At 43.2% G+C, this 14460-nt stretch overlaps 1 protein-coding gene and 1 long non-coding RNA gene across 8 annotated transcripts in view; both read left to right on the top strand.

Annotated features, from left to right (window-relative positions):
- The window catches only part of STX8 (syntaxin 8), a 176802-nt gene that overhangs the window by 39824 nt on the left and 122518 nt on the right, over positions 1-14460 (top strand). For 6 of the 7 annotated variants that reach the window (XR_012656923.1, XM_075071736.1, XM_075071734.1 and 3 more), the window contains 2 exons: positions 6589-6713; positions 8622-8714. Coding sequence is in view for 6 of the 7 variants with exons in the window: in XM_075071736.1 (XP_074927837.1) it covers positions 6589-6713; positions 8622-8714 (218 nt within the window). In the remaining variant the exon portion in view is untranslated. Of the gene's footprint in view, positions 1-6588; positions 6714-8621; positions 8715-10291; positions 11103-14460 lie in introns of those variants that run through there. The other variant, XM_075071737.1, reaches the window with a different exon arrangement.
- On the top strand, positions 8729-10243 carry LOC116837358 (uncharacterized). The gene is made up of 2 exons (XR_004376679.2): positions 8729-9589; positions 9756-10243. It is a non-coding gene; the product is annotated as an uncharacterized LOC116837358 (long non-coding RNA).

Below are 14460 nucleotides of genomic sequence, written 5' to 3'. Positions count from 1 at the left end.
TGCAAGACAAACCCAAGAAAGAAACCAACAGGACTCCACTGGCCATCACATACAGCCGCCAGCTAAAACCCCTCCAACGCATCATCAGGGATCTACAACCCATCTTGGACAATGATCCCACACTTTCACAGGTCTTCTGAGAGAGGCCAGGGGCTGAACATGCCTGGTGACTGAACTTCTCTCTGCCCCATAGTCAAGTCCATGAGATATTGGCAGGTCAGTGGAGAGGAAGCATGTGTTGCTGCTGCTCATGCTGAACATTTTATGGGGATAGAGGACATCAATTTTTCTTGCTGTTAAACTAACGACTTTATTGACAGGAGATTCCTTCAGAAACATTGCTTTGGATTTCTTTTTAAGTGCCCATTTTGGAGTTTAGTAGACCAGATTTTACTTTAAATCTAAAAGTTAGCTTTACTCTCCTCCCTAACAAAGAGCCACACACAAAGTTTTTAAGATCTAGCTGGGACACACTTTTCTGATTCTGTACCAGCTTTTTGTATTTAATGCATCTCTAATGTGACAGCCCAAATTTTCAGAAGTCTGTCCTTCTCTCTTTTTTTTTTTTTTTAAACAGCCATTCCCTTCATTAACCTTTTTGCACCAGTGATCACATATTTATCGTCCCCATGGCATATAATTGTGAAGGTTTTACCAAAATTAATCTCCGTTTATATTTGGTCACCATTCAGTGAGCTTACAGCCTTTGAAAATTGCTGTAAAGCTGTTTCACATTGTGTAGTACAGTGGCCTTAATACTCTTAATGTTTATGCTAAGTGACAGCTTGGGCCAGAATGCAGAGCAGGGCATTACATTATTTGGTGTAGCATTAGTTTTATCTTCCGGGGTTGTCAGCCTTAATCAGGATGCAACTAGAATTTTCTAGAGGAGCGGTGGTGCTGTTTACTTGACTCTTTGAGTGGGGTCATCTTTATTGCAGAGAGTTCATTTTCTCTCCATTTAAACATTATCTTTCATTGGTTTTCAGTGGATACGTGTCTCCACCATGACTTCTCCTTGTAGAGTGATCTATGCAAGTTCCTGCACTCTGTCCATACTAAGCAAGCAGACATCCAGAAGTCATCATCAGAGAAGATGCTCCACAACATTTGTATACAGGAAGTGAATACTGTCTGCAGCTGAAAAGCAGGTTGATTTTAGTAAGGCAAAGTATTTACCCAAGCTGGAGTTGGTCCAAAGCACAGGATTTTTGCCCCTGTTCTTGTAAAACATAATGGTCACAAGTGGTCAGGATTGCAGTTATGTATTTATATTTTTAATAAAGAGCAAATCAAAAGAATGCTTGAAACAAACAGAAAAATAAGTTGAAGGAACTGCCTTTTTAGCCCTCAAATTTCTGATTGGGTCTTCAAGCTCATTGCTACTGTTAGTACTCATTAGCCTCAGAAAAACTGGCACTAGGAGAGCAATTTTCATGGCAGCTCTAAACCTTTACTCCATAGTTTCAGTTGGCTTTTAGGTTTCTTTGAATTGCCAGGCATTGAGCAAGCTTTCCTACTCTGGTCTGCTTCTGTGTCTGGACTTGCTGCTGCATTTTTTGCCTTGGGGTCATTTGTTGGTCCAAGACTCAACAAATGAAATGTGCTGGGTTTGTGATAAGACTAAATGTCCGTTGTGATGGGCACTGAGACTAATAAACTACTTCACTTGTGACCAGACAACATGGCAAGGCTAGTGCTGGAATGTAGTGCGCTATCGGATTTCAGAAGTAATCCTCTAAATGTGAATAAAGGAGAAGTTTCTTATCTCCAGTGCAGAGAAACTTAGGTGGACATCACAGGTGACTATGCCCCAGATTCATTTTGTGAATGGAAAAAGAATGTATTGAAAAAACAGAGAGAAGCCATCGTTACGGCCATTACCTCAGGTGTGATTTTGCGGATGACACTTCCCTCTAAAGAACAATTTTCCTTTTGAAAGAAGGAGTGAGAGGCCTGTCTCAGAGAAAGGGACTGTAAAGTCCAGGCTCCTGGCTTCGGCATTGCTGTGGTCCAAATCATGAACATGCTCTTAGTGGGTGTTTACCCATTTTACTTGAGATCCTTGGAGAATTGCCCTTCTGCAGAGCCTATGATGACATAAAAAGGGGATCCAGATTTGTTCTTGATGTTAATATACTGGGTTAAACAAAATGTGATTTCGACTTCCTGGAGCATGATTATCATGGTGTGTGCTTTAGTGCTTGTCTATTCAGGAAAGTTATACCAGTATTAGTTAAGGTGTGAATTTAAACGACTGTAGTTATACAGTGTAACTCCTGTGAGGAGAGACTTATTCCAGTATAACAGTGCCTATTTTGTTTGGTTTGGTTTGGTTTCTGTTGCTTTGAATGGTGCTTAAGCTAAACCAATCTCTTATTCTGTCCATACGGGGAGCTCATTGTGATAACTATATGTGCATAACTGATAAAAACTTTCCTGTGTAGACGAGCCTATAGTGGCCAACATTTTGTGTTGTGTGGTAGTGGGAATGTTATCTGAGTGGACTTCCTCCACCCTTCCAGTCATCTGGATCAGAACCTGTTCAGCGTGATTTAGGAAGGGAAAGCTGTTGGAACTTCTGTGATGACAGGGAGGCCCAGAAAGAAAGATGGATATGTCCAAGTGGCTAATTCCCAGAGTATCTCCCTGTTACTGCAGAGTCATTCTTTATAGTTTAGTTTTATGAGCCAAGCAATGAGGCTTCCACTACTTCCTTTGAGAGACTGTTTCACAGCCTAATCAATCTCACTGTCAAGAAGTATTACAGGCTAGTGGATCTCAAAAGTGACTTTCACATTGGTATGTCAAATGAAAGATTACTTGTGTGTCACATGCACACCGAACCTTGTGACTCCAAGCATCTTGGGGTGTGATAAATTCCATGCCGTCATTGTTTGCACTCAGAGGGAAAGGGGGAATGAAGAAGGGTGGAGAAATAACTGAAGGCTATCACTGTTCTTTTGATATGGAAAGGAACTGGCTTGTTTTTCAAGAGTACATTTACTTCGGTTACATCTGATTTTTCTCAGTTACTTTGCCAACACTGTTTACCATACTCATGCTCTAGTCTGCTCCAATGAAAGTCAGTGGACTGAGGATTAGGCCATTTATCTTTAGGTCAGTCCGGCAGGGTAGTAGCGGCAGCACAGTGTTCTGTCATGGGGAGTTTTTCAGTTTGAGATGCAGGCTCATTCTTTGCTCCTGTGCTGGTGGGATCTGGGAGGCATTCAGCCCCTGTGACTGAGGCAGCACCTTCTGTATTGGCCACTCCGTGTCAGGAGCAGTTTTGGTGGGCAGCTCTCCTCGGCTGGAGAGGTGCCTGATGAGGACCTTAGTGGGATGTAAAAGTACAAATTGGTGGTGGTGTTAGTATATCACCCAGGCTTGGAGGAGCCTCTTGAGCAATCTGGTGTCTTTGTACTTTAAATCCATAAATACTGTTCTGATAACCAGGGAACTGAAATGTGAATTAATCACCTACACTGGCATGTGGTGTGTATAAATGAGAGCACACACTCAGTGGGCCACTGTGCTGCTTACATTCAGTATGAATCTGTGAATCCAAGCTGAGATGCTCCAAACCCTGCAAAGAGCTAGTGTATCTTCAAGGGAATGTTCAATTAATCACTCAGCCAATTGTCATTTGACCCAGGTTTTGTTTATCATTCAGTCTTGCTGATCATTCTTCTAAAGCTGGTAAGCCTTAATGTGTGGCCTTGGTCTAAAGTAAGCACTGGTTGACTAATCTAAGTTACTTGGGAAGTTTTATAAGAATTGTCAGTGAAACAATGCCTTCGGAAAGATAAGCCTCTACTTGTTAAGCAATGACACAGCCCCCTGATTTTAAACCCCCTCATCTTTTATATTTGGGCGCATTGCTGAGCCTTATAATTAGTTAAATCTGCTCCTATAATCAAAAGCTATCTACACACTCCACTGCTCTGTGACGATTTCAAAGATTTAAGTGATTAACTTGGCGGAGGCAGTGGGTGGCTAATTGGATAAGCTTTAATCTTCACACCACCAAAGCGAAACATGGTAAGATCAGAGGAGGTAGGAAGTTATGTGGTACTGTGTGGGAAGGTAGTTACCAAACATGTCAAAAAGATTATTGTAACAAGCAGACCAGTTGTCTTTGCCAAAACTACAAGAATAAGGTGGATTATTAGAAGAGAGACAGTGCCACAAATTGTTCCAAATTTGCTTGCATTAGCTTTTTTAAATGGCAGATATATTTGGATTCTTGCTTGCTGGGCTACCAGAGTGGAGAGCTTTACATATTCCTCTCATTTTATTTTGACAGTGTCAGATTAGAAGTCGTTACCCTTTTTTTTTTTTTTTTTTTTTTATTGCGTGTATTCTCACTTTGAACTACCAAGCAGAGCAGTTTTTAAACATCTTTAGATTCTCAGAAGTGTGGTGCTTTCATTCTATTGGGATCTGCAAAGAGGTTAGCAGTGACTAAGCTCGATGTGAACTACATGGGTTACTTAGGTTTCATTATTGCATTCTGGAGTTAATCTAGAAATGTTTTTTCATGGTTTATATATCCCTGTGAAATAAAACTGGCTTCACAATCATGTCAGTAAATATACATAAGTTTGTATGGAGGCTTAAAAGCTGAAATACAGAGATAATCCAAACCACCAACCACTCTAAACATGTTTGAAAGCAAGCCAATGATTACAGCCATAAACCAAACTGTTTTCTGCTCTGCAATATGTAAATTCCCAGCATGATCAGTATAGTTAAGTGACTATCATAAAACAGAATAAGCACTTCTTAGTCCTGGATGAGCATGATTCATTATCTACTCCTGGCAAATTCGTTACTTTCAACAAAAGATAGTTTGATAAATATCAAAACTTTTATAAGTGAGAGCAGGTGTTAAGTGTGTTCTCAAGTTTAATTTTGACAGAGGATGTCGTATGAAATATATAGTATGGCAGATAAATGCAAAAGGAATATGTGTGTATGTGCAGCCTTTATTTTATATGGAGCTAGGGTGACCAAATGTCCCAATTTTATAGGGACAGTCCCAATTTTTGGGTCTTTTTCTTATATGGGCTCTATTACCCCCCCACCCCCGTCCCGATTTTTCACACTAACTATCTGGTCAGCCTACAGGGAGCTGTGAATTCACGCTGAGAAGGGATGGTAAAATATTTTACAGCAGTGGTGATTCCATTCTTAGCCAGCAGATGTCTCTAGCTTACTGTAAATCCTCACTGAATGGCTAGACCCCACTCCTGAGCTTTGCTGAAATGGATGACCGTTCTGCAGTGTTCTGTGGCAAAACCCTTCACCGAAAACATACAACTCATTTTGGTTACTTTCTCTGGTATTTTGTTCGGTTAATTTATTTTGTTAGATTTATAGAAGTCACAAAACCTGTGCAAGCATGCAAGTTTGAACTGTACATCGTTCATTGCATGAACGGATGCAGATTTTTTGTTTCTAATCCTACCTGAAGTTGTAAAGTGTTCAGATTATTTGAGGAAGAGACACTTGAAAGACCTCCTGAAGCTTTTGGGGTGGAGTGTTGGGTGGAGTAGAACTTTAGAAATGTCTGACTGTTCCTTCATTTTAGCTTAGTATACTATCGGTGAGGGTGCAGGAAAGATCTCTGTGTACCCAGTCCTGCAATCTGTGCACACAGCAAACTCCCATAATTTAAACTGGCAGTTTGGGTGCAGGAGGACTGCAGACTGTATTGTATATGCTTTCCATACCAGTCTACCAATATTCAGTTGAAAGTAGGGGATCCAGAAATCCGTTGTCATTGAGTAAATATTTAAGTGGAGAGACTTTTTAATGTTACTACTTGAATTTATATAACTTAACCAAAAGGGCATCCTAAATATTTTTTTTTTCCATTATAACCAGGAAAACACTTGTAATGCTATAGCTCAGTGGTTCTCAGCCAGGAGTCCAGAGCTCCCAAGGGGGCCACAAGCCGGTTTCAGGGGGTCTGCCAAGCAGGGCCAGCATTACTCATTTGGGCCCAGGGTACAAAGCTGAAGCCCCACCGTGCTTGTTTAATCCATAGCTGTACTAGTGGACTGAGCCATTGTGGTGTTAGGAGTATGCATACAGTACAGTACCATTTGAGTCTTAGAACTCTGCATCTCGATTTAAAAATAAAATATTTATTCTTTACCCTATTGGGAAAAAGGGGAATGAGCATCTTTATTTATAGATATATATCAGTATTTTTTCATTGTGTAACAGTAGTCACAGTATTATGTTGTCTTGTGTGCTTAACATGCAAGCAATGTAGTTAGATGTATATACTACCCAGTGTCCTAGAGAAACATGGTAATAGTATCTGCTTACAAGATCATAATCTCACCCTCTCTTTTCTTCAGGCGGTGTAATGTACTCTGTAAGGTATTTTGTCGTAATAGCTCAGAAATTGTTCTCTGGCTAATGTGTTGGGGGGGGGGGCGGGAATTGCACAAAGCATGGCTAGTGAATGTCTTGCAGCTTCATGATTACAAGCCAGTTGCTTGTGAGATAAATTGTAGAGGAAACAGGTTTATTTAGAGAAATTATTTTAAATTTAAAAAACCCAACCATTTTCAGATCTAACCTAATGACTGGAGGGGTGAAACGAGGTGTGACCAACCCATGGCTTCTGGAAGAGACAGAGGAAACCAGTGGGCTTAACTTTGGTGAGATCAGACAGCAGCAGCAGAGGATCATACAAGGTATAAGCGTCTCTTTATTTTTGTGTAATATAATATATATGGAGATATACCTATCTCATAGAACTGGAAGGGACCCTGAAAGGTCATTGAGTCCAGCCTAACTTTAAGCATGTCACTAGTCTCATTGACCTCAGTGGAACAATATGCGTGCTTAAGGTTAGGCATGCTCTAGTGCTTTGAATCATGGCCTTACTAGATGAGAATTGATTTATAATGACAATATCTGTTTTATTCCTCGAAGCTGGATTTTCAAAGGGCCCTTATGGGTTGAGCGCTCAAATCTGACTGGGAACTGGGCACCTCACTCCCAGCCTGCGTGCATTAGCTGGCACGTGAAGGACACTATACTCGTAATTGTCTGAATAGCACAGGGTCACAGATTGTATTTGGTTAAGTGAGAGGGCAGCACCCATTTAATCATTCATCAACTAGGTGACCTCACTCACAGCTGGAGGTTCGTCCTGTTCTTCCCAGTCGTCACTGGGGGTCTCTGCTCTGCCCCGCTCACTCACTCCCATGACAGCAGGGCTGCAGATGGCACCCTGCGCTGCTGCAGAAGCCATTCAGCAGCAGGGTGGCCTCCCCTTGGCCAGGGGCTCATCTTCTGCTGCCACCTCCTCGCAGTCCTGGCCGAGGGTCTCTGCTCTATTAACCGAACCTCTGCTTTATCTGAAACCCTTTCTTGTTCCCCAGAACGAGAGACACATGGGGGACAGAGAAGGGGTTCGAATAATAGGATTTGAGATAGGCAGGAGCATGCTGTAATACTGTATGTAATTCAGTGTTTAATGCTATTGAGGATGGTCAAATGAAATAAATCTCTAGGTAGTCAAATTTTATTTTAATCGCCATATGAACTGGTGTGTGGAGTTACAGGGCAGGAGAATAGCATCAATTCTATTTTGATTGTTCAAGAGTTAGCTTGAAACACTACTGACATATGGTGGGTATTGAACTTATCCGTGTGTGTGTGTGCGCGTGTGCGCATGTACAGGCGGGGACACACACAGGCTGGAGAGGTTCTTTGTTAGGTGGGATGTTGGGCATTCAGCACTCTAGAAGGCAAACAGACTCTGGACGTACAGATCAACATTTTGACCTCTGATTCTCTGGCTGCAGCTTAGCAATATCTGGCTCTTCACGCAGCCTCACCGTACATAGTGTTTTTTGGCTTTCAGCAAGTGGTTAACCACAGCAGTTCTTGCTTGCAGCATCCTTTATAATGCCACTTGTGGGCCTCCTGTGTAGTGAGAGCTGCAGAGCACAACTGAGGTGCGTTTTCAGGGCTGCATGGGGCCCATAGACTGGACTAAGAGTGTGCGCCACAGGTGGGGATTGGAGAGCCTTGACAGAGCTATGTGGGGAAATTTTGAATTGTGGCTGCCCTCTTTATATCTGGCTCTGTTAATGCTCGTGGTCTCTCTCTTGCACACATGCTATATTCTCTTTCAGCTTTAAAAAACCAATTTGAATTCCTTGGTGCTTGCATCACCTGTTTGTCTTTTAGTCATGTTAAAACCTCCTTGGGAAATCAAGAAGGGTAATCAAGGGCCTATATATGTGTGCCAGAAATTCCAGGGCATTTATGATTAACTGCTGTATGTTCAGTTTCTGGATTTTTTGGGACTCGGCTGAATATCTTGACCAGAGCAGACAAATTAATTACCCATCATTCACATTATTTTTATTATCTAAAACATGCTGCTGCAATAGGAATTCATTGTCATGCTGGTGATGTCTCTCTTTGTTAATGTAGTTTAACTCTCTTTACACACACAGCAGATCTTTGCTCCCTTGCATGTCTTCTGGCATAGTTTAACACTCTGGATCAGCTTGCATCCTTTAAAACCACTGCTGATACACCATGCTGCGTCCTGTAATGTATTTTATTTCCTTGTTTCTGTGCAGAGCAAGATGCTGGGCTTGATGCTCTCTCCTCAGTCTTATCGAGGCAAAAACAAATGGGGCAGGAAATTGGGAATGAGCTGGAGGAACAGAATGGTAAGAACAGCAAAAGTTAATTTAATAAATGGAAAAATGATGGTTTTTCTAGCTTATCAAGTTTATTGTAGGCCCTATAGGAAATGCGCAGTATACTGCTGCTGTTCAAACAGTAGCAAGACAATACTGTGTGGGGTTTTGTATCAATGACTGTTTCATCAGTCAATAAACTAGTTGATTTATTTTGTTTTGCTACTTTCCTTCTTGTAAACAATGTACAGGATCTGACATTTAATGTATTCAGGGCCATCCATTAAGGAAAGAATTAGCTAGTTAGGTTACTTGCAGAAAGATGTGTCTTGGCACGTACAGTTACCAGCAGCATCTTGTGTGACAGTAGTCATGTGTGAATAACTTAACTTTTCGTTGTCTTTTATTTGCTCTTGGATCCCATTAGGGTTCTTCCTCTCTTGGTCTCATTAAAAACTTTTGCCTTTTGTTATTAATTAAATGGGAATGTCTGTGGCCAGTGACTAAAGAACAGACAGATTGTGTTATACAAGTGATTTGGATTTTGAGAATTTCATGAAATCAAAGGTAGGATCAAATTAAGTAAAGTACGGGGATCTGTAAATCTATCTTTTCTTTAGGTTATGATGTCTAACTGGTAAAGCTGATCAGATAAGCCCCTTGAGCCTGGGACCATCTTTTTGTTCTGGGTTTGTGCAGCACCTAACACAATGGGAGTCCTGGTCCATGATTGGGATTCCTAGGCACTAGGTAATACAAATAAAAAATCTGCCGTTTAAAGATGCTGTGCCATCAACTTAATTGTCCAAATGAACTGAACTGAATCCTCTGAGAGTAGATCTTCTGGTTCCGCTCATTCCTCACAATATAATAATGGCTGAGTTAGAACTTTGAAAACATTGCCAGTTTTCTCTGGCAGTAGATGGTACAGAATGACAGATAACTGTCGTCTCATTGCCAGTTTTCTCTGGCAGTAGATGGTACAGAATGACAGATAACTGTCGTCTCATTGCCAGTTTTCTCTGGCAGTAGATGGTACAGAATGACAGATAACTGTCGTCTCATTGCCAGTTTTCTCTGGCATGAAGATTTGATCCATGTGGTCTGTCATTGGGCAGTATTGTATCTAACCACTGAGATGGCAAAGACATCTCTACTTGCCAATTACCTATGTACTTCAATCTGCATCCTCCTAGAATCGGTGTTCTTCCCTATATTTTCTCAGATGTGATATTAAGTGAACATTTCCTATTAATGTTTAGAGGATATAAATCACAACTGGGTAGTCTCCATCCCAACTCCCTGAGTAGGCTTAATATAGTATAGCTTTCCCATGCTTGTCTGACGTCCTCTCTCTGACCAAACCAGGAATTTGTATCTATTGTTTTGAATATGTTGCCATTTACTCATCCTTCATATTAGGAAATAGCCTTATGCAAACAAAGAAATTAGGAAAAGATGCTCAGCATAATTAAGTCCCCTCTGCCCCATGTGGATAAAGAAATTTTCAATTAAATATTTAATTTCATGCGTTTCATTTTTAATAATTCATCTTTTTTTTTTAAATACAAACCAAAACTCATTTATTTTCTGTTTTTACCCTCAAGTAACAGAATCCTCAAGAGACCCCAGTTTTCCAGTTCTGAGTGAAACATGAGTCTTTGACATCTTGTAACCTGGAGCATGATCTATGTTCTTTTTAAATGTGGAGGGGTCTCCAAAATCTTCTGTCTGTGTTTTCTCCTATGCAGTTTTGGGGCTCGGTAGTGTTGGTAAGAGTAAGTGTACCCCATAGCACTTTTTGTGTAAAACTCTTTCTAAACAATGAAGCCTCAAAACATCTGGTTGAAGTAGGCAGGTTATTTAAACTTATTTTTCAGATTGAGAAACTGAGGCACAGATTGATTTGATTTGTCCTAGCTTCTGGCTAGTAAGAGTAGCATAGAACCCCAGGAGTTCTGACTTCCAGTCCCTTCTGCTAGCTCAGGGGTCGGCAAACTACAGCCCGGGGGCCACATCCAGCCCTTCGGACATTTTAATCAAGCCCTCGAGCTCCTTCTGGGAAGTGGGGGTCAGGGGCTTGCTCTGCACGACTCCTGGACACAGCGGCACGCTCCCTCCACCCACCCGGCTCCACATTCTGCCCCTGCCCCAAGCGCCGCCCCCGCAGCTCCCATTGGCCAGCGCATGGCCCAATGGGAGCTGCAAGGGCAGTACCTGTGGACGGGCCAGTGTGCAGAACCGCTTGGCCGTGCCTCCACATAGGAGCCGGAGAGGGGGACATGCCACTGCTTCTGGGATCTGTTTGAAGTAAGTGCCACCCAGAGCCAGCACCCTTGCCCCACTTCTACGCCCCGACCCCCTACCCCAGCCCTGATCCCCCTCCTGCCCTCCAGACTTCTTGGTCCCACCCTTCTGCACCCCAGCCTGGAGTCCCCTCCCGTACCCTGAACTCCTCATTTCTGGCCCCATCTCTGAGCCCGCACCCCCAGCCGGAGCCCTCACTCTCTCCAGTACCCCAACACCCAATTTTGTGAGCATTCATGTCCCATTATACAATTTCCATACCCAGATGTGGCCTTCGGCCAAAAAGTTTGCTCACCCCTGCTCTAGCTACTCAACAACACTGCTTCAAATGCCAGTAAAAATGACAACCATTGCCCAAGAGTTCCAAGTGATAAATGGTGACCATCACCCACTTGTTGCTGATCTCCCAGAAGATTTGACCAGATTCCATGTTTGAAGGGAGAATGCTAAAACTGCCTATCAGTCTCTGTTCATTAGCTTACAATACCATGGTAACCTGGCATTTATATAGCACACTTCAGCTGTAGATTTCAAAGCGCTTTGCAAAAGTGGGGAAATGGAGGCACTGAGCAAGTGACTTAGCTTCTCTCTGTGAATCAATGGCAAAGCTGAACTCCCATGCTTTATTTTCAACCTTATGCTTCTTCCCATGGCATGGGGCACAGTAGCTGGCCATTCCATGCCTCTGGCCCACTGGCAAAGCTGAAATCCCTTGCATGTATTATGCAGTGGCTTTCTTCCCCTTTACCCGTTGTATTTTGGTTACTGTATGTAACTCTCAACAAACTTTTCTCTCACACTTTGCCAATATTTGGTCACTATATACAGTCAAAATGGACAAGCGTAACTGCCCCTGTAACCTCCATTGTATTTGAAATCTTTTCCTCCTTAAGGCTGAGTGGTGAAGCAGGGGAAGTTTATCTTCCTTCAGTGCTGAATCAATATTTTTATATTGGAGTCAAAATTTCCATCAAACTTCTATGGGAAGCTCATTTTCCAGATCACTTAGCTAGTATGTTTTAGGAGTTTCTGCTTCCTAAAACTAGGCTGAGGTCTGTTCCTCACTTGTAAATGATTTGAATTAAATATTTTGTCATTAAAACTTTAGCTGCCGTATAATTGATCTAACCTCTGACAATCGCACTGGCCCACCTCTCTGAATGTTGTTGGTTAACTATTTCCTAAGCAGCCCAAGTTTGTAGGCAAAACCACTGTTGCTAACTGCTCTCTTCCAGCAGCAGCTCAGTCTGCTCTGCTAAGGTTTGGGCTCTTTCTAGTTCGTTAGCAATGGACTGCAGGTACTTTTTCCATTAGTTTAAAGCCCGTTGGTAACAATGCAATAAGGGGTGCTCCAGCTTCAGAGAGTACTGTAAGCATCCCAGACAATTGTTGAAGCTATTTCTTAATCAGAGGGATTGCCGTGTTAGTCTGGATCTGTAAAAGCAGCAGAGAGTCCTGTGGCACCTTATAGACTAACAGACGTATTGGAGCATGAGCTTTTGTGGGTGAATACACACTTTGTCGGATGCATCCGACGAAGTGGGTATTCACCCACGAAAGCACCCTGACAGACATATTGGAGCATGTATGTCTATACTACAGGATTATTCCGATTTTACATAAACTGGTTTTTTAAAACAGATTGTATAAAGTCGAGTGCACGCAGCCACACTAAGCACATTATTTCAGCGGTGTGCGTCCATGTACCGAGGCTAGCGTCGATTTTCGGCGCATTGCACTGTGGGTAGCTACCCTGTAGCTATCCCATAGTTCCTGCGATCTCCCCCACCCACTGGAATTCTAGGTTGAGATCCCAATGCAAAAACAACGTTGTGGGTGATTCTGGGTAAATATCATCACTCAGTCCTTCCTCCTTGACAGCAATGGCAGACAATCATTTTGCGCCCTTTTTCCCTGGATTGCCCTGGCAGACGCTGTAGCATGGCAACCGTGGAGCCTGTTTAGCCTTTTGTCACTGTCACCGTATATGTACTGGATGCTGCTGACAGACGTGGTACTGCAGTGCTACACAGCAGCATTCATTTGCCTTTGCAAGGTAGCAGAGATGGTTACCAGCTATAGCACTGTCTGCAATTGAAAATTGGCGATGACGGTTATCAGTCCTTTTGTACTCATGCTGCGATCTGGGTCTCTCTGGCTGGCTCACTGAGGTAGTGGGGGCGAAGGGCAAAAACGGGAATAGAGTCAGTCTACGTAGAATATTGGGGCAAGTGTACTAGAGAACAGAGAGCACGCGGAGAGCCTGAGAGCGCGCATGTGATCTATTAGGGGGTCTCCTGAACACCCCACTCGTTTTTCCTCTTCCCAACCCTCTTGGGACCGTAGCAGTGTCCCCCCCATTGTGTGATGAAGTAATACGAATAGGAATAAAGAAAACTGACTTTTTAGTGGATAAATGAGGGGAGGCAGCCTCCGCTGCTATGATACCAGGCAGGACAGAATCTTCATTAGACATGAAAGAGTGGTTGGAGCGCTCACTTCCAGTTGCTATGATGAGGACGGTTTTCAATCCTTCTGTACGATGCTGGAATAACAGGGAGTCATTCCCTTTCCCAGGTGCCCTGGTCCCTCACCAAGGCCAGCCAGAGCACTCACGGGATGACATCATGAGGACGAAATCATGTCATTTTGCACCATCTGCACCCGGGAAGGGGAGGGATGCTGCTGTTCAGCGCGCTGCAGCACCCCAGTATACCAGCAGCATGCCGATAGACCAGGGTGACATGAAGAAAAGGCGAGAAACAATTTTCCCTTTTCTTTCCTGGGGGGAAAAGGGTACATTACGACATATACCGTTGAAACACTCGGAAAATGTTTTGGACCGTCTCAGGAATTGGGAGCTCAGCCAGACATGCAAATGATTTGAGAACTGCGGGAACTGTGGATAGCTGGAGTCCTCAAGCTCCCCTCGCATTCTCCTTGAGCATACACTTTGATTCTTTGGCTTTCCGTTACGCCTCGTCCACCATCCGCAGAACTGTCTGTATCCTGCTGACCTCTGTCTGTCATAGCGACTGGGATTTTTTCAAATAGCTTGTGGCATTAAGTTCTGTAACGGAGCTCTGATAGAAAGATTTTGTCTCCCCATACAGCGACAATAATATCCCCGTAGGTCCATACCAGGAGCTCTTTTTGGATTTGACCACTCGCCCAGCCCGGCTGATCAGATGGCTCCACGGCTGGGCAACAAGAAGATGTGAAATTCGCAAGGAAAGTTTAGGCGCGCTTTTTGTCTGTCTACAGCTGAGCAGTGCATCTGAGTTCAGATCGCTTTCCACAGCAGTGGACACAAATGGTGCAGCTGAGAACCGACCCAAGGCAATACACGTCCAGATTGGGCGGGCCACAGCTAAACCCTTAATCCGACGTGGCAATACCCGATTTTACGCTACTCCCTTGTTTTAGTTTGGTGGTGCGTTGTTTCGGGTCCGGCTTCGCGTGAGATGAG

Source organism: Chelonoidis abingdonii, chromosome 13, assembly GCF_003597395.2.
Source record: "Chelonoidis abingdonii isolate Lonesome George chromosome 13, CheloAbing_2.0, whole genome shotgun sequence".
NCBI lineage: Eukaryota > Metazoa > Chordata > Testudines > Testudinidae > Chelonoidis > Chelonoidis abingdonii.
This window is presented reverse-complemented; position numbering and strand designations above follow the sequence as displayed.